General features: G+C 43.5%; 1 protein-coding gene across 4 annotated transcripts in view; it reads left to right on the top strand.

The window, feature by feature from the left end:
- The window catches only part of ENTPD1 (ectonucleoside triphosphate diphosphohydrolase 1), a 106,837-nt gene that overhangs the window by 57,860 nt on the left and 22,002 nt on the right, over nucleotides 1-26,975 (top strand). For all 4 annotated transcript variants that reach the window (XM_070364013.1, XM_070364012.1, XM_070364011.1 and 1 more), the window contains exons 2-7: nucleotides 1,005-1,132; nucleotides 14,542-14,659; nucleotides 17,753-17,903; nucleotides 21,474-21,633; nucleotides 22,564-22,803; nucleotides 23,728-23,994. In XM_070364013.1, coding sequence (XP_070220114.1) covers nucleotides 17,815-17,903; nucleotides 21,474-21,633; nucleotides 22,564-22,803; nucleotides 23,728-23,994 — 756 coding nt within the window. In that variant the 5' untranslated portion in view covers nucleotides 1,005-1,132; nucleotides 14,542-14,659; nucleotides 17,753-17,814. The remainder of the gene's footprint in view (nucleotides 1-1,004; nucleotides 1,133-14,541; nucleotides 14,660-17,752; nucleotides 17,904-21,473; nucleotides 21,634-22,563; nucleotides 22,804-23,727; nucleotides 23,995-26,975) is intronic.

Here is a 26,975-nt window from a genome sequence, read left to right as displayed (position 1 = left end):
TCTTCCCCAAAGGCTTAGGAAAAGGTTTGGGAATAGTTTGGGAAGCTAGAGTGGAGGGATGAGAGTGGAGGGAATGGGGTAATCATCCCATTTCCTATTCACCACTGCCGCAGCCTCTGTTTATCCTGATCAAAGTAAATTTGCCTTTTATAGAATTCTCCTTCTGCAACTTTTTTACATCCTGTGATGATGAAAGTATCTATAGGATACATAAAATAGTACAAATGATGAAATGTTTAAAACTCCACAGCCCCTATGTTATTACCTACAGTTATTTAACATGTAAGGGTGGTTGAAGTTGAAGGTCAAGCCAGGAAATGTCATGAAGCAAAGGGACTTTGATGTTTGTTTGGTGATACATTCTGAATACTTTTTAATATTGTACTCATATTTTGGTAGATTTTAAAAATGAGGAAGGCCATCTTTGCTTTCTTTGTTTCTTTAACCTTGATAGATCTATGTGAAGTAGTGAAGTGAATGAAGTCGCTCAGTCATGTCCGACTCTTTGCGAGCCCATGGACTGTAGCCTATTAGGCTCCTCTGTCCATGGGATTTTCCAGGCAATAGTCCTGGAGTGGATTGCCATTTCCTTCTCCAGGGGATCTTCCCAACCCAGGAATAGAACCCGGGTCTCCTGCATTGTAGACAGACGCTTTACCGTCTGAGCCACCAGGGAAGTCAATATAGATAGATCTATATGACCTAGTAAACAAGCTGCCAGTTTGGGATTTTTCCTTCTTATCTTGTATCTCATCATTGACCTAAGTCTGCCCATTCTCCTTACCACAGCCACTAACTCAGTTTTGGCCCTCATCACAGTACAGAAACATACTTATGTTTTTTAACTTTTACCCAATTACTTTGCAAGTGCCTCTTGGATAAAGATCACCTGTTATCTGTCTTTGCTGTCTCCAGAAAGCCAGCACAAGGCCGTACAGAAAGGGGAGGAAAATCAATGTCTGTTCATTTCTTATTGATGTTTTCTCTTCTTCTTTTGATTTTAGAATCTGAACTGAAGGTATTTTGCTCTAAAAACATACTGAGCATCCTTGGTTTCTCCTGCATCATCGCTGTGATAGCGTTGCTCGCTCTGGGGCTGACCCAGAACAAAGCACTGCCAGAAAATGTTAAGGTAACTCAAACCCCTGAGTATGTGTGTGTGTATGTGTGTATACATGTGTTTTAGGGTCCTTGGATGGGGCAGAGGGAAAGGGAAGTTATGGTAAATCAAAGCAGTAGGAGTTGAGGTTCTGGAAGCCCAGGAGCAAGTCAGTCTCCATTGAACTAGGTGAGAAAAATGGTAGCGGATGCTTATTCTGGAGGAGAGAATGCCTTGGGTCAATTAGGGATGGAAAGACAATTGTCTTTACAATTGTTCAGCAAACTGATTAAATCAGTATTCTAACAGAGACAAACGCTTTATTCACCACATCCAGATCTGTGATATATTGTGTAGGTTTCCATAACTCTAGTACTATCTCTACTTCCTACTCTTTGTTTCCTTGTGGAAACAATGAACTCTTTGTTTACTGAACACTGCATTCTTTGTTCTTACTCCATTATTATCACTATCACCAACATAATAAACTTTACTAGACAGCTCTGTATAAAGCACTTTGGAAGTCAAAGAGTCTGGAGAAGACTTGTTCCTCATCTCTAAAATATTAAAAAGAAATCAATTTAAAGGTCAATTTTTAAAAAGCCCCTGGAGACCACATACATGTATTGAATATAGTAATTTGAAATGAATTCATGGCTGTATAGATTTCTTGTAAAATCTCTACATTTGAAGAGCTTGTGTGTGTGTGTGTGTATCATTAAAAATAATTAAGGTCATTAACTCTGCTGTGATTTATTTCTGCTTCCTTTCAAATTCATCAAAGTTCAATTTCAAAGACATGAATATCTCACTAATACCTTGTAATATGTTCATTATTTAAGCCATTAATTTAAAAGCATACAGTAAGTTTAAGTTTTTATTGTAAATACATTGATTTTAAACTTTCATTTGAATTATAGTTAATAAATCTTCAAGGGCCCAGAGACCAGTGTGCTAATAAACACAAACATATGTGTGGGCAGTGACATATCCATGGAAGCCCTGAAATGCATATGCAAAAGTATATATATTTTTGCATTTGAATATACTAAACTTTGAGTCACTTACTCAAATCATTTGCTCTATAGCAGAGGCCTGCATGTTACATTGGCCTCTGTTCGCCACACACGTTCAACCCAGCGGGGCTGCGCACAGTAGTCCCCTTGTCAGCACTGAAGGCTGATACTATCTCACTGTCAATGGTCTCTTGACTTTAAGTATCCAGCAATGCTGGCTCTCTTGGCTAAACTTCACTCACAATTGAAGCCTCATGACATTTTGGTTTTGCTATTTGTTTACCAGCTCTGAAAGTATGTGATTGCCTTCTTGATTTGACCTTTTTATATGTTCATTATTGCATCATTGGTGAGGGAGATGGCTTAGGAGGCAAACCCATGACAGACTTAGACTCTGTTCTCAGTGAATACTTGTGGTCATGATGACTTTTTGTTGTTCATGATGGTTGTCTTCAAAACTGTTGTGATTCTGTGTTACTGTGTTGGCCTGGAAAAATGGAACAAGGTCTTTGCATCTAAAGTGAATCTTTATAGTAGTATGATTGGCCCGATCCCACTAGGACCCTCTGAAGAGCTGTGGAGAAAGCACTTCTGAATTACTGCTCTAGGGATTTATCCCTGGGTTCTCATCCCTGTTGGTCAAGGGTTGCCCCAGAGGTTAGCTCCTTGGCACTTCCAGGTTGGTGCATATGTCAGAGGGGCTGTGTGGGACTACCAGGTGGTAGGAGAGAAGACCCTGTGAAGAAATAGAAAGATAAGATGCAGGTTGAGCTAGAAAAATGCTGGTCAAAAAACATGAAGTGGCCACCAAAGTTATCTGAAGCATCACTGTTCTGATACCCTTTTGTAGGAGAGAGAGTCGTTTGTACACAGTTTCAGAACAATAGAGACATGTGAATACGGAGGTAGGTGTAGTGCTACAGCTGCCCAGAGGAAGGAGGCACCAGTTGTGCCTGGCCATGTGAAGACTTCATGGAGGAGGTGGCCTTGGAGCCAAGTAATGAAGAACACTAAGGAGTTTGACAGGAGGTGAGCTAGGACATTTTCTGGACAAAGACCATACCATTTATTGCAGAGGGGCAGCTAAAAATAAACAGATGATCCTGGAGAATCACCAACAGTTCATCATGGCTAGAATATTGAACACAGGGCAGGAAGGAATGGTGGGAGAGGAGACTGCAATCTGAGTATGCCTAGCTCAGTGATGGATATCTCATTCAGCTGTAGCAGTGCTCAAGATTGGCTCCGTATTAAAAGCTCCTGGGGAGCTTTTTAAAAATACTCATTTCTGGACTCTACCCTGGGTCAATTAGAATCTTTGGGGGTGAAGCCCAGGCATTGGTATGTTTTAGAACCTTCCCAGGTGATTTTAATGAGCAGTCATGCTTGTCAACCACTGCTTAGATTTCAAACAGGGTGTGTGCATGCATGCTCAGTCATGTCTGACTCTTTGCAACCCAAGGACTGTAGCCTTGCAGACTCCTCTGTCCATGGAATTCTCCAGGAAGAATATTACAGTGGGTTGCCATGCCCTCCTCTAGGAAATCTTCCCAAGCCAGGGATAGAACCCGCATCTCTTGTCTCTCCTGTGTTGGCGGACAGATTCTTTACCATTGAGCTACCTGGGAAGCAAACAGGGAGGTGGGGCACAGATTGTGTTTCTGAGATTCTTATTGGCTGGAGAGCAGATTAGAAGAGGAGAGACCAGGTAGGATATTCCTGACATTGTGTACACAAGGCAGATTAGGCTGGAACTAAGGCATTGCCATGGAATTAAGTTATTAAGGAGATACTGTGAGAGACACTGAGGTCCACCAGATCTTAGTGATTAGATTCCTTTCAGTTCAATTCAGTCTCTCAGTTGTGTCCAACTCTTCGCAACCCCATTGGACTGCAGCACGCCAGGCTTCCCTATCCATCACCAACTCCTGGAGCTTACTAAAACTCATATCCATCAAGTCAGTGATGCCATCCAACCATCTCATCCTCTATCATCCCCTTTTCCTCCTGCCTTCATTCTTTCCCAGCATCAGGGTCTTTTCTAGTGAGTCAGTCCTTTGCATCAGGTGGCCAAAGTATTGGAGTTTCAGCTTCAGCATCAGTCCTTCCAATGGATATTCGGGACTGATTTCCTTTAGGATGGACTGGTTGGAGCTCCTTGCTGTCCAAGGGACTCTCAAGAGTCTTCTTCAACACCACAGTTCAAAAGCATCAATTCTTCAGCACTCAGCTTTTTTTTATAGTTCAACCCTCACATCCATACATGACTACTGGAAAAACCATAGCTTTGACTAGACGGACCTTTGTTGGCAAAGTAATGTCTCTGCTTTTCAATATGCTGTCTAGGTTGGTCATAGCTTTTCTTCCAAGGAGTAAATGTCTTTTAATTTCATGGCTGCAGTCACCATCTGCAGTTATTTTGGAGTCCCCCAAAATAAAGTCTATCACTGTTTCCACTGTTTCCCCATCTATTTGCCATGAAGTAATAGGATTGGATACCATGATCTTAGTTTTTCGAATGTTGAGTTTTAAGCCAACTTTTTCACTCTCCTCTTTCATTTTCATCAAGAGGTTCTTTGATTCTTCTTTGCTTTCTGCCATAAGGATGGTGTCATCTGCATATCTGAGGTTATTGATATTTCTCCTGGCAATCTTGATTCCAGCTTGTACTTCATCCAAGCATGATGTACTCTGCATATAAGTTAAATAATCAGGGTGACAAGTAGCCTTGACATACTCCTTTCCCAATTTATTTATTTATAGTTATCTATCATTAGATTCCTTAGAGGACCTTTTAAGATAAAGATGGAACACCTTGGATGTCATGTTGAGAACAATCTCTCCATGCTTCTGTTTAAAGAGGGTGGTGGCCACATGCTTCTGAACGGGAAGGCTTTTGGCTGTCTCTACACATTTCCTGACTCTTCATCCCTGTCTGATTGTGGGGATCATTGATTCTGTCTGCTTGGAGTGCAACACAGCAGGGGCCATGGATTCACACCACCTAGGTTTAAACCTCAGCTCTGCTCTTATAGAGATAGGACCAAACTTCTCTGAGCCTCAGTTTCTCCATTTGTAAGACAGAGCTGATCACTGATATCTTGTAGATTACTGTAGGAATTGAGTGGGATAAAGTAAACTCAGTGTGGAGTGCAGAACAGGATGCTGGCCCACCACACACCCTTGTTGTTGGTAACTTATGTGTTGTCATTATCATCTTTGCAGCCTGTCTGCCTGGTGACAAATCACCACTTATCTTTTTCCCTGCCTCTTTCCATCTGACTCACCCTCTTCTAGCCCAGTTCAGGTTAGCCCTCCAGTTCCAAAGATCCAGTCTTGTCATCTTCCTGCCTGATCCACTTTGGGTTCAGCCTGGTTGGAAAGTGGTTGCCTCATGCCTGACCATATCTCACAAAACACAAGAACTCTCTTTTGTACTGATGGCCTTACTTGCCTAGCCACCCAGGTTGTAAGCATTCTGAGGCAAGGACTGGGTTTCATTCATCATTGTATATATCGATATTTTTTTAACCTTTCACTCCATTCATTCATTTAATAAATAGTCATTGACCATCTACTCTGCTTTAGGCCCTAGGAATACAGCAGTGAGCAAGACTGGCCAGGTCCTGATCCTCATGAAGGTATAGTCTAGTGGAAGAGACAATCATTAACCAAACTGTCAACAGAATAAATGTTAAATTACGGCCAGCACAGCATCTGACTGGGGTGGCCTCACAGCAGTTTGCTGACTCAGTGAGTAGAGTGGGCTCCCTGCTTGGATGTGAAGAGGATGTGAAGAAGGACAGCAGAATTTGTCAGCGTGGGAGGCAGGCCTCTGCCTCAGGATGCCTTCTGGGTCCTGGCTCCCCATTCTCATTCCCAGACCTCCAGTGTGTAGGGCCCAGGAATCCACACACGTAACAGGCATCCTGGGCTGTTCTCATGACATTAAAGTCTGGGAACTGCTGCTGGGTAAATTTGCAGTGACCACATTAAAACAAACAAACTTGGACCTTAATATACTGAAGAATCATTAGCTGTACCTAAATGTCCCCTGGGAAAGTGTTTTTGTCCTGTGGACCTGGTGGGGAGGTAGCTTTGAGGTCTGTTTGGCTCACCACTTCCTAAATCGCTAGCTTGTCACCGAACACTGGCAGTTAGCAACCTGTCAGGATATTGCTACAGCACAAGCATTGCACATTCTGGCACACACAGAACCCCACAAGTTTCTCTCTAAGGCACCAAACTGACCCTGTCCAAAACCACATGCCTTCATTAAAACCTGCCACTTCCCTGGAATGCTAGCTCAAGGGCCAGACAGCTTTGATTTCAACCCCAGATCTGCCATTTGCTAGCTTTGAGACTTCTGGCAAGCAAATTCTCTCCACACATCAGTTTCCTTATATGTAACATGGTGATAATAGCTACTTGGAAGATGGCTGTAAGGATTAAATGGAATGGGACTGCCAACTCACTTATCAGAGTGCCCAGTGCATCAGAAGCTCTCAGTGGAGGCCAGCTGTCCGCACTGCTTTGGGGATGAGTTTAAGGAAAGACCCTCAGCTCTTAGTGTGTTGTGGTCATTGGGCTGGTGCTCCCAAGGTTTCCAACTGCTGCAAACCTGTGCGGGGCATCTGCTTTTGTCACTGGGAACTAAGGTGCTATTTTTAGGACAGCGCTTGCAATTTTATCTTTTTTTAATGGAGAATTTGGAAGAATGTGCATCAATTTTCAACCTCAAATACTCTTGGAAAATAACTATAGTATTTTCACTCCACTGGATTTAAAAACAAAACAACAAAAACAAAGCAGCAACACCTGGAGATGAGAGGTGGTGAATGTACTTAATGCCACACTTTACACTTAAAAATAGTTAACATGGTCAATTGTAGGTTCTGTGTATTTTACCACAATTAAAAAAATAAAAATAATAGACAACAAAACTGCAGTTTGTATTAAAGGTCTAGTAACTCCAGCTAAAGAAAAAAGAAAAGAAGAAAATGGTCCCTAATTGTTTCCAGGTGCTTCCAGCATCACTGTAGCTAATGCAGACCTGATTTGTTTATAGAGAACTAGAGTCATTCAAAAGGACAAGCTCTGTTTATTCTAAAGGGCTCACAGAAACAGAGCGATGAGGTTGCTGAAGTTACCGTTAAAACTACAGGGCTTTTAAGAAAGATTCTGAAGGACCAATATGTGTGAAGAAACCAAAAAAAGTGAATTCACATGTTACCTGACTTCTGGGGTTTTTGTTTGGGGGAGGGTTGGAACTCAGCCCCATGGTATTACTTTATATTAGACTGTGCATATTCATGTCTTTTAGGACTGGAAGGAGTTTAGGGACCATATAGTTCTAACTCCCCTCATTCGTCCATGTGACTCAGCAATTGTCTGTTGAATTCCTTCTTTGTACTAGGAATAGGATCTACCGTGGTAGGTACTGGATATACCGTAGTAAGCAACACAGACTTGCCCTAACATGGCTTAGAATCTAACCGGGAAGACATATTAATCAACTAGTCACATAAATATGTAATTACACATTGTTATAAGTACTGTCTTTAGAGGAAAAACACAGGCACTCCGAGGCATGAATTAAGAGGGTAGATTCGAATCTGAGAAGGTCAAACAGGGCTGGGTCTCAAGTGAAGGGCTCTCGGGGCCAAGGCTCTGGAACAGAAATCTCATGGCCAGTGGGGAACTGAGACTAGAATAGCATGAGGGCAGTTGTTTTCTGAGCAAGGAGAGGGTTGAACATCCCGGTTCTGCCAAGTCAAGGGTAGAAGCGTGTCATCTGATGTTTCAATTTTCTCTTTCTTTTCACATTGAAGGAGACTTACTCAGAAGCTGGGCTTATGACATTTGCAGAGGTAGAATCATTTCCATCCTAAGACAGGATCTTCCCCACCTCCACATGGCCTCTAGTCTCCCTGAGCTCAGGCTTGGTTGCTACCCCATCTCCGAATCTTCACCAAGGCTCCAACATTCATGTCTCATGAACCAACACCCTCTTTCTAGACCACTGCTTCTATTCACTCAACATAGCTCATCAAGACCAATTATGATTGATAAAATCATGTACATGACCAAAAACTAGCTTAAGATCAGGATTTACACAGTCTGATCACAACTATATAAAAATTACCATGAATTGAAAAAGATCAGAAGGGAATAAAGGAACAGTGATGTCTAGTTGGTGAAATCGTAAATGTCTTTTTTCCTTTTCTCTTAATTTTCTAGATGCTGTTTAATAAACTTGTAGTACTTTTTAAAAATGAAGTAATATTGAAAATAATATTAAGAGGACGTCAGATCTCTAGCTCACTACTCAAATCTTTGATTTTTCTTTGATGTGAAGGACATACGGGGTTTTAGAAATGTCTTAAATATGAGCTACAGAGAAACACTGGGTAGAGTGATAACATGGCAAGCACTTCACAAAGCATTTCTATAGGGTGGAGATTGTATTTAAAACGTAATTCTGTTGTCACCGAGTCTGGGGGATGCCAGCTTAAACGAGGTTAAGTGGGTTTCTCCACTGTCAGACTTCTCTGAAGCAGTCACTACATAGTGGGTTCGTGAGCCCAGGATGGGGAGCAAGCATTCCCCGAACTTCTGGGAAGCTTTCTTCGCCCAGGTCCTTGCAGGCTTAGTGCTTTGGAAAATGCTGGTGTGAGGAAAGAGGATAAAAGCTAGTGGCTCCCGGGGTTCTAGATTGGTCAGGTGAGGTACAACATGTAAGTACCCATTCAAGTCAAACTGCTCTGGAATGAACTGTGAAATTCATTTCAGTTAGGTGAAATGGACTGCTAACTCTATAATGAGCCAGCGATGAACGGCAAATGAACATGCTTTTAGTGTTGCAACAATGAAAGGCAAACGCCCCATATGTTCAAACTTAAGAATGTCCAGACAATCAAGATTTACCTATCCATAAGACAGCAAGCGATGCCAAATTTTTTTTTTTTTTTTGTGCAATACATTTTGGAAGACAAAAAACATTTAGTACAATTCAACAGTTTAGCTGCTATATATATAAGGTGAAATGTGTATGTCAATTCCTGTGTTAAAGTCGCTCTACCCGCCCTTCTCAAGCACTTGTCAAATGAAATGTGGTGAAAGTTGTCGTTTCTCAACCACCTCACTGTGCAAGGCCTTGGTGAAACAGGCCGATAGGATCAAGCCCGGTCCCTCTGTTCTACTGGAAGAGTAGCTTTCGTGTCAACAGAGTAGACAGAATAGAACACCAGCTTCCAGAATAAGGCTGCTTGCGCTGCTGCCTAGCTAGCCTTTATCATGTCCTTCTGTGGTTAGAACATTTTCTGGCAGGGAGAATTCAGGGACCCTGCTAGGCAAAAGCAGGGTTTTCTGCCGTGTAAGCCCTGAGGCTCTTTCTCCACGCTGGGAGGTTTCCCATGGGTTCAAAGGCCCCAGACCTCAGTTAGATTCCTCTCTGTGCACAGAGGTCACCACCTCAGGCGATTCTTTGTTTGATCTCACTGCAGAGGCTTAGTTGCAGAGGAGTCTATGCCGTTTCTTTCTTCACCGTGCCCAAAACCAGCATGCAGACCCTTTTCTTTATAAGGGTGTAATGCTGGTCACCAAAGGGAAGTCCCACTGTGCCAAAGGGGGCAGAGAACACTGTGGAGGTTATGCAAGGTCAGGGAGGCTCACACAGCAGGACAGTGGCACTCCCTGGTGGCGAAATGGAAGAAAACTGGACACCTCAATAAGCTTGACATTCAGCTCTCTGCAGTGGTTCAGCTACTCTTGCCTGGAAAACCCCATGGACGGAGGAGCCTGGTAGGCTGCGGTCCATGGGGTCGCGAAGAGTCAGGCACGACTGAGCGACTTCACTTTCACTTTTCACTTTCATGCATTGGAGAAGGAAATGGCAACCCACTCCAGTGTTCTTGCCTGGAGAATCCCAGGGACGGGGGAGCCTGGTGGGCTGCCGTCTATGGGGTCGCACAGAGTCCGACACGACTGAAGCGACTTAGCAGCAGCATCAGTGGTTCAGGGAGGTCAGTTAATTCTAATTCTTCTTTTCTCCCTGGAGGCTCTTAGGTTCTTCCCAGGTGATAAGACAATATGAGGCGATAGATGTAAAACAACTGCTGACTTAAGCAGTATCAAGGGGCAGACCACACTGTGAGGTCCGCAGCTCAGATGGGCAGCAAAGTGTGACTCAAGTGAGTGGCTGGCTCACACTTGAGAAGCGCCTCCGTGGTTTCTCATCCTTTTCCTTTCCTTTCCCTTCCACTTATTTTGCTTCTTGTTTCTTTCTAGGATAGGGGTGACAAATAAAAGGCACCCGAGCCACCATACTCTCTTCACAAGCCTGTGGCAGACACTGATAACCATGTCATTTATTTTCCTGATTAAACCCAGGGGTGTCACCAAAGATGAGTATTAATGGCTCAAAATGGGCATTGGGCAGTCTGCTTGTGTGCTAAGTTGCTTCAGTCTTGTCCAACTTTTTGTTACCCCATGGACTGTAGCCCACCAGCCTCCCCTGTCCATGATATTCTCCAGGCAAGAATACTGGAGTGGGTTGCGATGCCCTCCTCCAGGGGATCTTCCCAACCCAGGCATTGAATCCACATCTCATATCTCCTGCATCATCAGGTGGGTTCTTTACCACTAGTGCCTGTGGGAAGCCCATTGGGCAATCTACTCCTGGGTAAATACCTGAAATAAACGGATGCTTAAGCCCACAAAATGTTTTTCACATTTGGAAACCACTCCAGTGCCCAACAATGGAATGGATAAACATACAGTGCATGCATATAATGAAGCGCTCCACAGAAACAGCAAGGGACAAACTATGGATCCTCACAACCTGAACGCATCTTAGAGACATGCAGAATTAAAGAAGTTAGACATCAGGGACACATACTGTGTGAGCCCATTTACTGCAGTTCAAGAACAGGCAGAACTCCTCCAAGTGACGGAAGTCAAGACTGGCTTCCTGTGGGGGAAGCTGGCTGAGACGGCCACTGAAAACAACCTGGGGGCTAGAAAATGTTGCGTACCTAAATCAAATCCCTTATGTTTATACAGTGGAAGTGAGAAATAGATTTAAGGGACTACATCTGATAGACAGAGTGCCTGAAGAACTATGCACAGAGGTTTGTGACATTGTACAGGAGACAGGGATCAAGACCATCCTCAAGAAAAAGAAATGCAAAAAAGCAAAATGGCTGTCTGAGGAGGCCTTACAAATAGCTGTGGAAAGAAGAGAAGTGAAAAGCAAAGGAGAAAAGGAAAGATATACGCATTTGAATGCAGAGTTCCAAAGAATAGCAAGGAGAGATAAGAACGCCTTCCTCAGCAATCAATGCAAAGAAATAGAGGAAAACAACAGAATGGGAAAGACTAGAGATCTCTTCAAGAAAATTAGAGATACCAAGGGAACATTTCATGCAAAGACGGGCTCGATAAAGGACAGAAATGGTATGGACCTAACAGAAGCAGAAGATATTAAGAAGAGGTGGCAAGAATACACAGAAGAACTGTACAAAAAAGATCTTCACCACCCAGATAATCACGATGGTGTGATCACTCACCTGGAGCCAGACATCCTGGAATGTGAAGTCAAGTGGGCCTTAGAAAGCATCACTACAAACAAAGCTGGTGGAGGTGATGGAATTTCAGTTGAGCTATTTCAAATCCGAAAAGATGATGCTGTGAAAGTGCTGCACTCAATATGCCAGCAAATTTGGAAAACTCAGCAGTGGCCACAGGATTGGAAAAGGTCAGTTTTCATTCCAATCCCAAAGAAAGGCAATGCCAAAGAATGCTCAAACTACCACACAATTGCACTCATTTCACACGCTAGTAAAGTAATACTCAAAATTCTCCAAGCCAGGCTTCAGCAATATGTGAACCGTGAACTTCCTGATGTTCAAGCTGGTTTTAGAAAAGGCAGAGGAAAAAAAAAAAAAAGGCAGAGGAAGCAGAGATCAAATTGCCAACATCCGCTGGATCATGGAAAAAGCAAGAGAGTTCCAGAAAAACATCTATTTCTGCTTTATTGACTATGCCAAAGCCTTTGACTGTGTGGATCACAAGAAACTGTGGAAAATTCTGAAAGACATGGGAATACCAGACCACCTGACCTGCCTCTTGAGAAACCTGTATGCAGGTCAGGAAGCAACAGTTAGAACTGGACATGGAATAACAGACTGGTTCCAAATAGGAAAAGGAGTACATCAAGGCTGTATATTGTCACCCTACTTATTTAACTTCTACGCAGAGTACATCATAAGAAACGCTGGGCTGGAAGAAGCACAAGCTGGGATCAAGATTGCCAAGAGAAATATCAATAACCTCAGATATGCAGATGACACCACTCTTGTGGCAGAAAGTGAAGAAGAACTAAAGGGCCTCTTGATGAAAGTGAAAGAGGAGAGTGAAAAAGTTGGCTTAAAGCTCAACATTCAGAAAACTAAGATCATGGCATCTGGTCCCATCACTTCATAGATGGGAAAACAGTGGAAACAGTGAGAAACTTTATTTTTGGGGGTTCCAAAATCACTGCAGATGGTGATTGCAGCCATTAAATTAAAAGACGGTTGCTCCTTGGAAGGAAAGTTATGACAAACCTAGACAGCATATTAAAAAGCAGAGACATTACTTTGCCGACAAAGGTCCGTCTAGTCAAGGTTATGGTTTTTCCAGTGGTCATGTATGGATGTGAGAGTCGGACTATAAAGAAAGTTGAGCACCGAAGAATTGATGCTTTTGAACTGTGGTGTTGGAGAAGACTCTTGAGAGTCCCTTGGACTGCAAGGAGCTCCAACCAGTCCATCCTAAAGGAAATCAGTCCTAAATATTCATTGGAAGGACTGATGCCGAAGCTGAAACTCCAATACTTTGGCCACCTGATGGGAAGAACTGACTCATTTGAAAAGACCCTGATGCTGGGAAAGATTGAAGGCAGGAGGAGAAGGGGACGACAGAGGATGAGACGGTTGGATGGCACCACTGACTCAATGGACATGAGTTTGGGTGGGCTCTGGGAGTTGGTGATGGATGGGGAGGCCTGGCGTGCTGCAGCTCATGGGGTCGCAAGAAGTCGGACACGACTGAATGACTGAACTGACCTTCCTCTTGGTGGTGGTTTATATGGATTGCGTATGTGCAAAAATTCATCAGAACACTCTGCTATAGTCATCCCTCTCTAGAAGTCCTTTCAATGGGGCACCAATTGGAAAACTATTGTCCCAGACCTTGCTCCTCTGTTCCTCTGTATTAGAAACACAAGGCCTTAGTTAGGTCTAACTCTGATCCAAATCCAGGCTGTGTCACCTAATCACTCTGAATCTTGAGGAAATTACTTAACCTCTTTGTACTTTCTTTTCTCATCTGTATATTGGGGATGAGAACAGTATGTACTTTATAGCACTGAAGGTTAAGTCAGATAATTCTCACAGAATACTCCTCACAACACTTGCTGGTGCATTTCCCATCCTCGTAAAATACAAAGTGGCAACTTTCTGTTCTGGCCACCTCATTCTTTCCCATATTGTCTCCTTACCCTTCCTCCTCCACCCTCTTCCTTTGCTTTATTCTTCTTTCCATGCCTTCTATGCTTAAGACCCAAAATCATGAAATCGAAGTACAAATCTTTTTAAATTTATTGAATACAATTTATAGTTATATTTGTAATCAAAAAACAGGCACACTTAATATTTTCGATATCTCTCTTCCAGACCTCATACATACCAGACCAATCAAATCACAAATCTGGGGGTCAGACACTGGCAGCAGTAGCCTTTGAAACTCTTCAGATGATTCTCACATGATTCCAGGCTTGGGAACTGCTGGATTAATTACTTTCTATTCCCTTTCTATTTTCTCAGCTACTTCAGTATATTGATCACCTGCCATGCTATGCTAAGTCACTTCAGTCGTGTCCGACTCTGTGGACCCCACAGACGGCAGCCCACCAGGCTCCCCCGTCCCTGGGATTCTCCAGGCAAGAACACTGGAGTGGGTTGCCATTTCCTTTTCCAATGCATGAAAGTGAAAAGTGAAAGTGAAGTCGCTCAGTTGTGTCCGACTCTTAGCGACCCCATGGACTGCAGCCTAACAGGCTTCTCCATCCATGGGATTTTCCAAGCAAGAGTACTGGAGTGGGGTGCCATTGCAGGCCCCTCGTTGGGTAAAGCCTGGATGTTGCTAACATGCAGCCAGCACTGAGAGCCATAGTTCTAGAGGGACTGGTGTGTTGGTAGATCTTGTGATCAGCACAACTCCAGGCACTCACTCCCCCAACACCCAACCCACCCTCACCATGAGTTGAAATACTTTCTCCTCATGTTTCTGAAAGCCCCTGTCTTTTGTATCCTTTCTGTTGCAAGCTGAATGTGGAGAAGAATGATGTAATGCTGACAAGTTCTTGGTTTGTTTTGCCCTCAGTTTGGGATTGTGCTGGATGCGGGCTCCTCTCATACGAGTTTGTACATCTATAGATGGCCAGCAGAGAAGGAGAATGACACGGGGGTGGTGACTCAGATAGAAGAATGCAAGCTTAAAGGTAAGAGAAGAAAAAGGGATTGGGAGAGAGTGGGCACAAGAGAACAAGAGGCATGTGACAAGTGAAACATACGAGGAAAAGGGAAGTCAGGTGAGAACGTAGTGGAGCTGCTATTGTTGCTATTTTATAAATAATTTATTATCATTATAAAATAGTATTGGAATCAGTCCTTAATGATAAAGCCCTTGAAAAATAAACTTTAGAATAATTGGGTAATAGCTCCCGTCAACAGGACACTTCTTTGTGCTATGCACCAAGTACTGAAAATGCGTTATTTCATCCTCACAATCTCCCTGTAAGGAATGTATTCCTGTTTTTTTTTTTTTTTTTCAATGAGGGCACTGAGGTTTCAAGAAGTTATGCCACTTGTTTAAGGTTACTTGAGCCAGTAAGTGATGGAACTGGAACTCAAACTGAGATCTCCAATTTAACTAAACCCTTATCGGTCATCTCATTAGCAAATATCTCCTCCTATTCAGTAGGCTGTCTTTTTGTTTTGTTGGTGGTTTCCTTTGCTGGGCAAAGACATGCACAACTTTAAACCCACGTGTTAGACAGTGGTTCTCAAATTTGAGCCTGCATCAGAACCACAGATGCCTGTTCTCACCCCAGAGTTTCTGGGTCAGTAGGTCTGAGACAAGGTCTGAGAATTTGTATTTCTAACAAGGTCCCAGCTGATGCTGATGCTGCTTGTCCAGAGAACCGCTGCTCTCAATCTTTGTCCTCTAATTCGAGGCTTGGAAGAAATTTCGAAAAGCCTTTAGCTTCTGTATAGGCAGGCAAATCACAGACCCTTAGGGCTGCAAAAAAGACCCTGTGGATCACTGAAATCTTGCTTTACAGAAAAGGAAACAAAAAATCTGAAAGTCCAGTGACTTGCAAGTAGAAACAGATCTAGGAAAAGAATCTCGCCTCCTAATTACCACTCCAGTTTTCCTGCTACTCTGAGTCACTGCACTGCCTGCTGAGTTTTTTTCCTAGTCAGTTTTCTTTTCAGGTCACAAAACAACACAGAGTTGTTGACAACAGCTCCTTCTGCTCCCTCCCATCCAACACTCCAGCACGCACTGAATGTTACCACACGGCACTGCCATCTTCGGACTTCTCTCTTGGCCTTTGGAGCCAGGGACCTACTGTTCAGTTTTAGTCAGACGGGTTACCTACGCCCCAGATAATTGACTTTTCATAGTTTGTCAGGAAAGCTGTAAATAGGAGGTGTTTCTAAGACAGCGAGTCATGGTATCCAGTGCCTGATGTCCTCAGTTTGGTCCCATAAATTCTGAGATAGTATTTCAAACATTTCTTAAAACCCGAATCCCTCATTTTATTGACTTCTATTTATTCATTGCCTTCCATTTCTGAAAGTAGTGTTGCTGTGTTAACCTAGCAGCTATCTATGGAGATTTATCCCATGCATATTTGGTCTAATAAATGGAGTAATTTTCCCTTCTCAAAAAGAGAGAGAGGGAGAGAGTTCTCTAATCAAATATTTAAACAGAAAGGTTGAGTTGAGAGCCACTAGTTACTGAAGGCCGGACTTTTTGGAATCAAAACAGTTAGCTGATAACTTGGAGCTGATTTTTCTTATTACAGTGAAGTAGACAGGCTGTTTAAAATTTGGCGAATGATACTGGTGAATGATATGGATGAGATAGAGGCCTCCCAGGTGGCTAGGTGGTAAAGAATCCCTCTGCCAGTGCAGGAGATTGAACCCAGGTTCAATCCCTGGGTCGGGACGATCCCCTGTAGAAGGAAATGACAACCCACTCCAGTATTCTTGCCTGGAGAGTCCCATGGACAGTTGAGCCCGGTGGGCTACAGTCCACAGGGTCACAAAAGAGTCAGATACCACTTAGCAGCTAAACAATAGCAGCAGCATGGATAAGGTCTGGATACTTACTATTAAAGCAAATCCTCATTAGAAAGCATTGAAAATGTACATTTTTAGCTTAAAATGAGCCAAAATTGTTGTGCTAACTTCAAAAAATTCAAGGAATCTTGGCTCTAATCCTCTCCATAGCAACAGTTTAAAAGGCTCTAAAACTGGATAAACAGTTTTGCAAGGCAGTCAGGATATCAGAATGGGAAAATTGCTGAGGAATCATGAATACTATTCCTGTTTTTTCTAACAAAGGAAGAAATTTTGCTTCAGAAATTTTAGGGGACTGGCCACAATTACGAAGCCATTCCTATCTTTTCAGTAGAAGCCCATGTGCCTGGTGCATATTTTAATTTTTATTCTTTTTTAGAAAAATTTTGAATATAAATTAATTTATTTTAATTGGAGGCTAATTACTTTACAATATTGTATTGGTTTTGCCATACATCAACATAAGTCCGCCATGGGTGTACACGTGTTCCCCATCCTGAACCCTGCTCCTCCCTCCCTCCCCATACCATCTCTCTGGGTGCCGGGCTAGCTCAGTCGGTAGAGCATGAGACTCTTAATTTTTATTCTAAATGTTACCTTTCACCTTTCTGGTCTTCTAGGAATTAGTATTTTTAACTACAGCTTTGTGGAAGAAATGTCATAAAGCAGCTATATATAGAGTAGTTATCTATAAGATCCCCATTGCAATCCGAGAGCCTGTTTTTAGGAAGGTTAGGTCATTGAATGTGAAAATTGCACCACCCAGTGGCAAAATTATTGAACAGCAAACAAAACCAGCTCGAGGTGTGACAATAAATCCTATCAAGGGTAGATTCAGTGAGTTACCCTTTAAGTACCAAAACCTAATACTGTTGTTTAGTTGCGAAGTCACATCTGACTTGCAACCGCATGGACTGTAGCCTGCCAGGCTCCTCTGTCCATGGGATTTCCCAGGCAAGAATGGGAATGAGTTGCCTTTTCTTTCTCCAGGGGATCGTTTCAGGTCAGGGACCAAACCTCGGTCTCCTGCTTGGTCTCCTGCTTGGCAGGTGAATGCTTTACCACTGAGACACCTGGGGAGCCCACCAAAACCTAACGAATATCAAAAAAAGAAGTGATGTGCTTGCACTTTCTCAGAAAACATCACTATTTTCTCTAATAATGTGACGATATGTCCTTTACTTTTAAAAACGATTTTCATCTGCTTCTACATCTTTCTCTAGGTCCCGGAATCTCAGGCTTTGCTAAAAAAGTAAACGAAATCAATGTTTATCTGACGGCATGCATGGAAAGAGCCCGGAAAGTGATTCCGTCAATCCAGCACATGGAAACACCTGTGTACCTGGGAGCCACGGCCGGCATGCGGTTGCTCCGGTATAGCAGCCCGTAGGGACTGAGAGCGGCTGGGAGCTGGGTTTGGTTGCACTAGAGCCTCTGAACTATGAGCAAATGCCACACTTCTTAACACAATTCTAGATATGCTAAACGTCTACCCCTTCCACCCCTAAGAAAGAAAATGTCAGTGAACAGATAATATTCCCAAAGTCTTTGTATGTATAATAATGGGAGTGTACATATGTAAAAAAAAAAAAAAAAAAAAAGCCTCGTGCTGATCTCCCCACAGGGAATTCAAGGAAGTGATGGCACAAAGAAAGATTGAGCCTGTATACTCTGATATTTGGGGTAACAGATTTAGCCATTCTATATCTGGGAGTAGGAGACCCAGAGGAGATCACAGATGTCCCAAGACACGAATTGTCACAGCACATCATTACTGGTCACCACTTAGTACCTATAGGCTTAATTTTTCATTGGTTTGTTCACTCATTCATTCAGTGTGTAGTGACAGCCTCCTCTGTCCCAGGACATAGGAGTAGACTATTCATCTCCCAAGATCCGAGTTTTGATACAGGGTGACCAATTCTTTGCTAGAGGAGTGCTCAGAGCTGCTACGGGAACATACCTGTCCCTGCCAAGGATGGGAGAAGATAAAGAAGACTCACCAGAGGAGGAGTACATGAACCAAATCATTGAGGGCTTGTTGGAGGTTGGGAGAAGGGCATCACAGGCCAAGTAGATGTTATGTATTCCATAACCTATGTTTGCTACTGCTACTGCTAAGTCACTTCAGTCGTGTCCGACTCTGTGCGACCCCAGAGACGGCAGCCCACCAGGCTCCCCCATCCCTGGGATTCTCCAGGCAAGAACACTGGAGTGGGTTGCCATTTCCTTCTCCAATGCATGAAAGTGAAAAGTGAAAGTGAAGTCGATCAGTCGGGTCTGACTCCTAGCGGCCCCATGGGCTGCAGCCTATCAGGCTCCTCCATCCATGGGATTTTCCAGGCAAGAGTACTGGAGGGGTGCCATTGCCTTCTCTGATAACCTATGTTTATTGGACACCTATTACATGTCAGGCACAAGTCCCTCCTTTACCTGGATCTTGTGTTCTAATCACTGTACCCAGAGGGATATGTGAGAGACCAGGGCCTGTTCAGAGGACTATAGATGGTTCTGCACAAATGGAACACAGGGTGCATAGGGCAAACATCAATAGTGACAGTAATAGTGGTAGACACAGGGTGCATAGGGCAAACATCAATAGTGGCAGTAATAGTGGTAGACACAGGGTGCATAGGGCAAACATCAATAGTGACAGTAATAGTGGTAGACACAGGGTGCATAGGGCAAACATCAATAGTGGCAGTAATAGTGGTAGACACAGGGTGCATAGGGCAAACATCAATAGTGGCAGTAATAGTGGTAGACACAGGGTGCATAGGGCAAACATCAATAGTGGCAGTAATAGTGGTAGACACAGGGTGCATAGGGCAAACATCAATAGTGGCAGTAATAGTGGTAGACACAGGGTGCATAGGGCAAACATCAATAGTGACAGTAATAGTGGTAGACACAGGGTGCATAGGGCAAACATCAATAGTGACAGTAATAGTGGTAGACACAGGGTGCATAGGGCAAACATCAATAGTGACAGTAATAGTGGTAGAAGCTTGTATTTGTTGGGCCCTTTCTATGTTCTCAGCACCATGTTTTAATCTCCATAACTCTACAAAGTAAGAGGTACCATTAGCTATTATTAACTACATTAAGAAAGCTGTGGTGTACAGATGTTAAAGAACTCACCAAAGGTCACACATCTGGCAAGTGGTAGAGCCCAGGTTCTGAGTGGGATTCCTAGAGGGCAAGGTTCAGAGTGCCTCATGGGCCATGCCAAGGAGTTTGGAGTAATCTGGGAAATAATGGGAAGCCACGAAACGATGCTACACAACTGGTCACACGGGTTGTTGTTCGGTTACCCAGTCGTGTCTGACTCTTTGCGACCCCATGGACTGTAGCAGGCCAGGCCTCCCTGACCTTCACCATCTCCCGGAGCTTGCCCAAATTCATTGTCATTGCATTGGTGATGCCGTCCAGTCATCTCATCCTCTGACACCCTCTTCTCCTTCTGCCCTCAATCTTTCCTAGTATCAGGGACTTTTCCAATGAGTAGTCTGTTAGCATCAGATGACCAAAATACTGGAGCTTCAGCTTCAGCGTCACTACTTCCAGTGAATATTCAGAGTTTATCTCCCTTAAGTTTAACTGGCTTGGTCTCCTTGCTGTCCAAGGGACTTTCAGGACTCTGCTCCAGCACCACAGTTCAAAGGCATCAATTCTTTGGTTTTCTGTTTTCTTTGTGGGCCAACTCTCACAATCGTATGTGACCACTGGGAAAACCATGGCCTTGACTATACGGACCTTTGTCGGCAGAGTAATGTCTCTGCTTTTCAACACACATCTAGGTTTGTCATAGCTTTCCTACCAGGAAGCAAATGTCTTCTGATTTCATGGCTGCAGTCACCATCCACAGTGATTTTGAAGCCCAGGAAGAGGAAATCTGTCACTACTTCCACCCTTTCCCCCTTCTATTTGCCATGCAGTGTGCCATGCACATTGGTAGAGGTGGATTGGAAGGGAGGAAAACTAGAGATAAGGAGGCCAGTTGGTAGGGTATGGAAGGCATTCAACTGAGAGATTATGGAGTCTAATGCCAGTTGGAAGGCAGCATTTTCTGACCCAGAGACTCTCAGTATTGTATCACCTAGATCTTGGAAGGGCTTCCTAGGTGGTGCAGTGGTAAAAGAATCCATCTGCTAATGCAGGAGACACAAGGGACATGGGTTTGATCCCACATTGGGATGATCCCTTGGAGAAGGAAATGGCAACCCACTCCAGTATCCTAACCCGAAAAATCCCATGGACAGAGGAGTCTGGTGGACTACAGTCCATGGGGCCGCAAAGAGTCGGACACGGCTGAGCATGCAATCCTTGGTAAAAGCAGCTATAGTCCATCTTCATTATGACAACCCTGGAAGATTTCTTCTTTAAATCTCAAGATTTCAAACCCGAAAACCAAGGCACAATATGAGAAAGTTTTTTTTTAACCAGTCTGGCACCAACTGAGTTTGGGTATCTGTCTCGGACGTTTACCACCTGGAATTTACTAGAGCCCTAATTAAAAACCTCAAGGAGAGTCCTGAGGCTGTGTAAGCAGCTCAAAGCCTCCATTAATAGCTAATGTAGCACACCTCAGCTCTAGGTTTGGTGATCAAGCAATATCCAGCTACCACCATCACAGTAGTTAAAATTATTCTGATAATTTCCTGGAGCCAGGCAACAACAATGAAAATGGTCTTTTAAGAGGACCAACCTATGTATGGATTGAAAGAATTTGGATTTGGAGAGAGGGGGCCAAAAGAGGAGTTATGCCTCAGCCCAAGGGAGGGCTTATCAGACAGCCATGTGTGGGGATCTCATCCATCTGCTTAGTCCATGAGTTTGTGGTTCAGCTTCTTCAGCTTCCTAGTAGAACAGGCTGGAAGCTCTGGCTGCAGTAGGTAGTTGTAGTTATTCAAACAAAACCAGTAACCTCAGCTCTTTGTGCAGGATGGAAAATAAACAGATGGCAGACAAGATCCTGGCTGCAGTTGCAAGCAGCATCAGCGAGTACCCCTTTGACTTCCAAGGTGCCAGAATCATCAGTGGCCAGGAGGAAGGTGCCTATGGCTGGATTACTGTCAACTATTTGCTGGGCAAATTCACTCAGGTGATTATCTCACAGCACCCAGGGAGGTGGCTCCATGGGGGTCAATGCCATTGATATATCTTGGAAATACCTGGATCACTAAGCAGAATGAATGATGGATAAATGAGCAAATTAACTTCCTCTCATATTTGCAAGGGTCACCAGAGGTATAATTCTCTTACAACTACTCTTACTGTTGGAGAATAAGGGAGCCATATCTTCACATTACAGAGACAAAAAAAAAAAAAAAAGAAATGTAGAAAAATCGGTCTTACCGGGTGGCACTAGTGGTAAAGAACCCGCCTGCCACTGCAGGAGACATAAGAGACATGGGCTCAATCCCAGGGTCTGAAAGATCCCATGGAGGAGGGCATGGCAACCCACTCAAGTCTTCTTCTGGAGAATCCCATGGACGAGGAGCCTAGTGGGCTACAGTCCATAGGGTTGCAGAGTTGGACAGGACTGAAGCGACTTTGTATGCACACATGCACACATAGAAAAATTAAAAATCTATCATTGAAAATAAAGATATCTATTATTTTCCCGATGCTATGTGTCTTGTGCTATATGCAAAGCATTTTTCATATACCATTTGATTTAATCTTCAGAATACTTATGGGAGATGTTCTCTCATTGAAAAGCCACAAATGGAGGCCTAGAGAAGGTAATTGTTCTGCCTAAGGTCCCATGGCTCATGAGCAAATGAGTGGGGATTTGAATTTTCGTCTTTCTGGCCCCTGGTTGTAAACTGGCCCTGTATTGCTACAATCTGAGCTGAGTCTCTGAAGCCCCTCTTTTCTTGCTGTTGATTTGATGCATACTCAGGAACCTCTGGTAAGCTTGGTGTCACCCTTATGCTCCTATGCCTTAGGAAGTCCTTGAGTCCAAGAAATCCTATGAAAAGGGAGATGCACAGAGGCTTCTACAGCTGGTGACTGTACTCTCTTTCAGAAATTGAGTTGGTTTAACCTGAAGCCAAGCAAAGACGACACTCAGGAAACCTATGGAGCTTTAGACCTTGGGGGAGCCTCTACACAAATCACTTTTGTGCCCCAAAATGAAACGACCGAGTCTCCAAACAACAACCTGTACTTCCGCCTCTATGGCAAGAACTACAGTGTATACACACACAGCTTCCTGTGCTATGGGAAGGACCAAGCACTTTTGCAGAAACTGGCCCTGGGACTTCAGGCAAGTATAACTGAATCCAGACCACCCTCCCAACAACTGGGGGCCTCCAGCCCCCACATCTTGTTGTTTTCTATTTCTACTGCATAATTGGTCTGAAGTTGGTTGCTATACTTTCCAAACTTTTTCAGGGAGGAAATCTAAGAACATCTGGTCAATCCCTGTGAACTGTCCCCTCTAGACATCACCTCCTATGTTTGTTTACTGAACTGTCTCCAAGAACACGACTCAAATCCTTTCTTTGGAAATAATTTCTCATCCCTGTAGAGCTGACAGTGAAAAGCCTAGAGTATTTTGTGTGTGTGTGTGTGTGTGTGTGTGTGCATGCTTTCCTCCCAAGCTTTCCGCACTATCAGTAAGATGACTGCCATGGGTAGAGGGGCTGCTGCCCTAAGGCTCCACTAAGCCTCTCATCCACAGCAGCCCCCTTTCTTCTCTTGAACAGACTGGGCTGTGGGCTGAGAATCATTTTGATACGCCTATGTCAATATGATTTATGGCACTTCTAGTTCTTGGGATTTTTGCTTCTGGCTTAGAGGTGGGGGCGGGAAGCAGGCGGGAAGATAAGCAGACCCCCAGAGAACTACCTCAGGCTCAGAATTTTGAGACCCTTGAGAGTGTTCCTTGTGGATCTGCTTCTGACCTAAGCACTTGGGGCCAATCCAAACAAGTGGAATCTCTGGGCCCAGCTTCAACCACATTAGCTTCCTATGAGTAGCAAAAGTTCATTTACATCTGATACCATTTCTGGTGCCTGTTAAACAAATACGACTATTCCCAAGGGTCAAAAAGACAGAGCAGGGGCCTACTGATGCCAGTGCTGAGTGCCTGGATGTTGCTCAGTTGCTATACATTAATGAAGCCAGACTGGTGCTTTTGTCCAAAGCATTTGCACGTGATGCCTTCAAGTGATTTTTTCCCCTTCAGGGTACAAATGGAATCATCCATGAGCCATGCTTTCACTCAAGATACATGAGGAAAATAAAGATGAGCGTCTTAAACGAAGGTTTCTGTACCAAGAGACATGAGTTGAATTCTTCATTTTATCCACTCGTTGACATTGAAATCCGTGGCGCTGGAAACTTCCAACGATGTCGGCAAAGCATCATTCAACTCTTTAACACCAGTTACTGCCCTTACTCCAGTTGCTCCTTCAATGGGGTTTTCTTGCCGCCACTCCATGGGCAGTTTGGGGTAAGTTTGTGAAATAATGATATACTTGTTAGAATGATTTTGGTTGCAAATTATAGAATATGTGCCTCCAAAGGGTTTAAATAACAGGATTCTTTATCTTCTCACATGGTAATAAGGCTTGAGATAGATAATTCTGGGCTAGTTCTTTAGCTTAACAATATCAGCTTTTCAATTATTTTCTTGGCTTTATTGTGGTGCTAAACTGGCAGCTACTGCTCTGTGCAAAGCCAATGCAGGAAAGAAAGAAATTTATCTTGCATATATCTCTCTCCAACTCTGCAGAAGTGTCAACAGACATCTTTTTAGATACCATTAGCCAGAATTTGGTAAACCAACCTGTGATAAAGGGGAATGGGTTACCATGGTTGGTTTAGACAATCACTGATCATCCCCTGGAACCAGGGAGTCTTCTTAAGCAAATTGCTTTCCTCTACCAGGTAAAATCATGAATCTGTAAGCCAGATTGTAAGGAATCTGTTAAGGCTGTTGGGTAGGCACCCATTAGAATCTGCCACAGGTGGCGTCTCAGATGTCAGAAGAAGAAGCAGCAGTTAGATGTCTTAGGTAAGGATTTCCCTCTATAAAGACACTTAGGAAGTAGAAACTGAGTAAGTCCCAAGGAAACAAGAAGATAGTGTCATTTTCATTACATCTTGAAGAGTTGGGGGACCATTTGAATCCTGACTCCAAATTCCATCTTTTCTTCATTGTTCCAGAATAAGAAAAAAATTTAAGCACAGGCTGAAAGAAGTGTCCCTAGATCTACTCATTATTTCAAATGTCATATGTTGGTCCTGAAGACCAAGAATTATAGTACTCACAGTTTATAAGTATATTGTTCCATTGCAACCCCATGGACTGCAGCACTCTAGGCTTCCCTGTCCATCACCAACTCCTGGAGCTTGCTCAAACTCATGTCCATCGAGTCGGTGATGCCATCCAACCGTCTCATCCTCTGTCGTTCCCTTCTCCTCTTGCCTTCAATCTTTCCCAGCATCAGGGTCTTTTCATATGAGTCAGTTCTTCCCATCAGGTGGCCAAAGTATTGGAGCTTCAGCTTCAGCATCAGTCCTTCCAATGAATATTTAGGACTGATTTCCTTTAGGATTGACTGGTTTTATCTCCTTGCTGTGCAAGGGACTCTCAAGAGTCTTCTCCATCACCACAGTTCAAAGCATCAATTTTTCGGCGCTCTGCTTTCTTTATAGTCCAACTCTCACATCCATACATGACTACTGGAAAAACCATAGCTTTGACTAGATGGACCTTTGTTGGCAAAGCAATGTCTCTGCTTTTTAATATTCTGTCTAGGTTGGTCAAAACTTTCTTCCAAGCTACCATCAACTGAGTTCTAATTATTGACTAATATACATGTTATCTCAAATACTTAAGATTACCTTCAAAGAAACAATGGGCTTTTGTCTGCGTCACACTCTCCCTTTTTCAGAAAGTAGATCAGCATGTGAGGAAGGGGGTTCAACTCCTCTCTCAGACCCCAACAGAAGAGGTTCCTCCAAGGTCTCTTGGCCCAATTCAATGTCGCAGAAAGAACTTCCTGGAGAAAGCACAGGCTCTGTAGTAACCATACCTGGCTTAAAATCTGGCGTTACCATTTGCGAATGATATGGAGGTCTTCATTCCCTTGGTCTCTGGAAAACAACAATGGGTAAAATCATGGATCCTGCTCACCATGGCCTAGACCACAGTTTACCTGTCTTTCCAGTTTTCTGAGGGAAATACATGACTGCACAATGACTGGCAAGGTAATATTTGGTCATTAGTTGGCTCCAAATCCAAATTCAGAACAAACTACACTCTCACCTGGATGCTCCATAGCTAAAATAGGACTGGCTGCCTGTTTTGGGTTTTTTTGAGCCAAGTTCCTTGCCTTGAATCTAGCTGCTGGAAGAGAAAGGAGGGTGCCACAAAAGGGAAGAAGGTTGCCAGAGATGCTGGGGCCAGCCAAGGGCCCTTTCCATTCCACTCACTCCTGGGAACTACATCTGAAGGAAAAAGGGTATATTATTTTGTATTTGCTTTTTAACTTTTCTGAAACCTTTCCCTCCTGAATAACATGGCCCAATTCTTGCTTTCAAGCTTGACAAACCCTTCTGACTTACCACAGTTGGGGGTGGAAAGATGGGGGTGAGGGTGGAATTTCTTGCCTTTGAACGTAATTCCCCCAATCAAGGTAGGACAGGGCCAGAAAAGCATGGAGGAGCCTTGAGCTTCTCCTGGTAGCTTTTCTGTTTGATCCCTTCGTTCCTCAGAGAAAGACTTGTACACTGAAAACCACAAAGCACTGATGAAAGAAATTAAGGAAGACACAATGGAAAGACAGCTTCTGTTCATGAAAGACTTAACACTATTAAAGTACTCATACTGCTAAAAGTGATCCACACATTCAGTGCAATCCCCATTAAAATTGCAGTGGTGTTTTTTACTGAAAAGAAAAAAATACATATAAAATCCATTTGCAGTACAAAAGATCATAAAGCCAGAACAATCCTGAGAAAGTGAGAAAGTAAAACAAACCTGGAGGTATCAAGTTGTGGATTTTTAAATATATTACATTTAATTTAATTAAAGGTGCTGTAATAAAAACAGCATGGTGCTGGCATAAAGACAGACATATAGACCAATGGAACAGAATAGAGTCCTTAAAAAAACCTCACATATATATGATTAACTGATCTTTGACAAGGGTGGCAGAGTGGGGAAAGAATAATCCCTTCCAGTAAATGGTTTCAGGGAAACTGTATCAGTTCAGTTCAGTTCAGTCACTCAGTCGTGTCTCTTTGCGACCCCATGAACTGCACAGCACGCCAGGCCTCCCTATCCATCACCAACTCTTGGAGTTTACCCAAACTCATATCTATCAAGTCGGTGATGCCATCCAGCCATCTCGTCCTCTGTCGTCCGCTTCTCCTACTAACCCCAATCCCTCCCAGCATCAGGGTCTTTTCCAAATGAGTCAACTC

Source organism: Bos mutus, chromosome 26 (assembly GCF_027580195.1).
Source record: "Bos mutus isolate GX-2022 chromosome 26, NWIPB_WYAK_1.1, whole genome shotgun sequence".
NCBI lineage: Eukaryota > Metazoa > Chordata > Mammalia > Artiodactyla > Bovidae > Bos > Bos mutus.
This window is presented reverse-complemented; position numbering and strand designations above follow the sequence as displayed.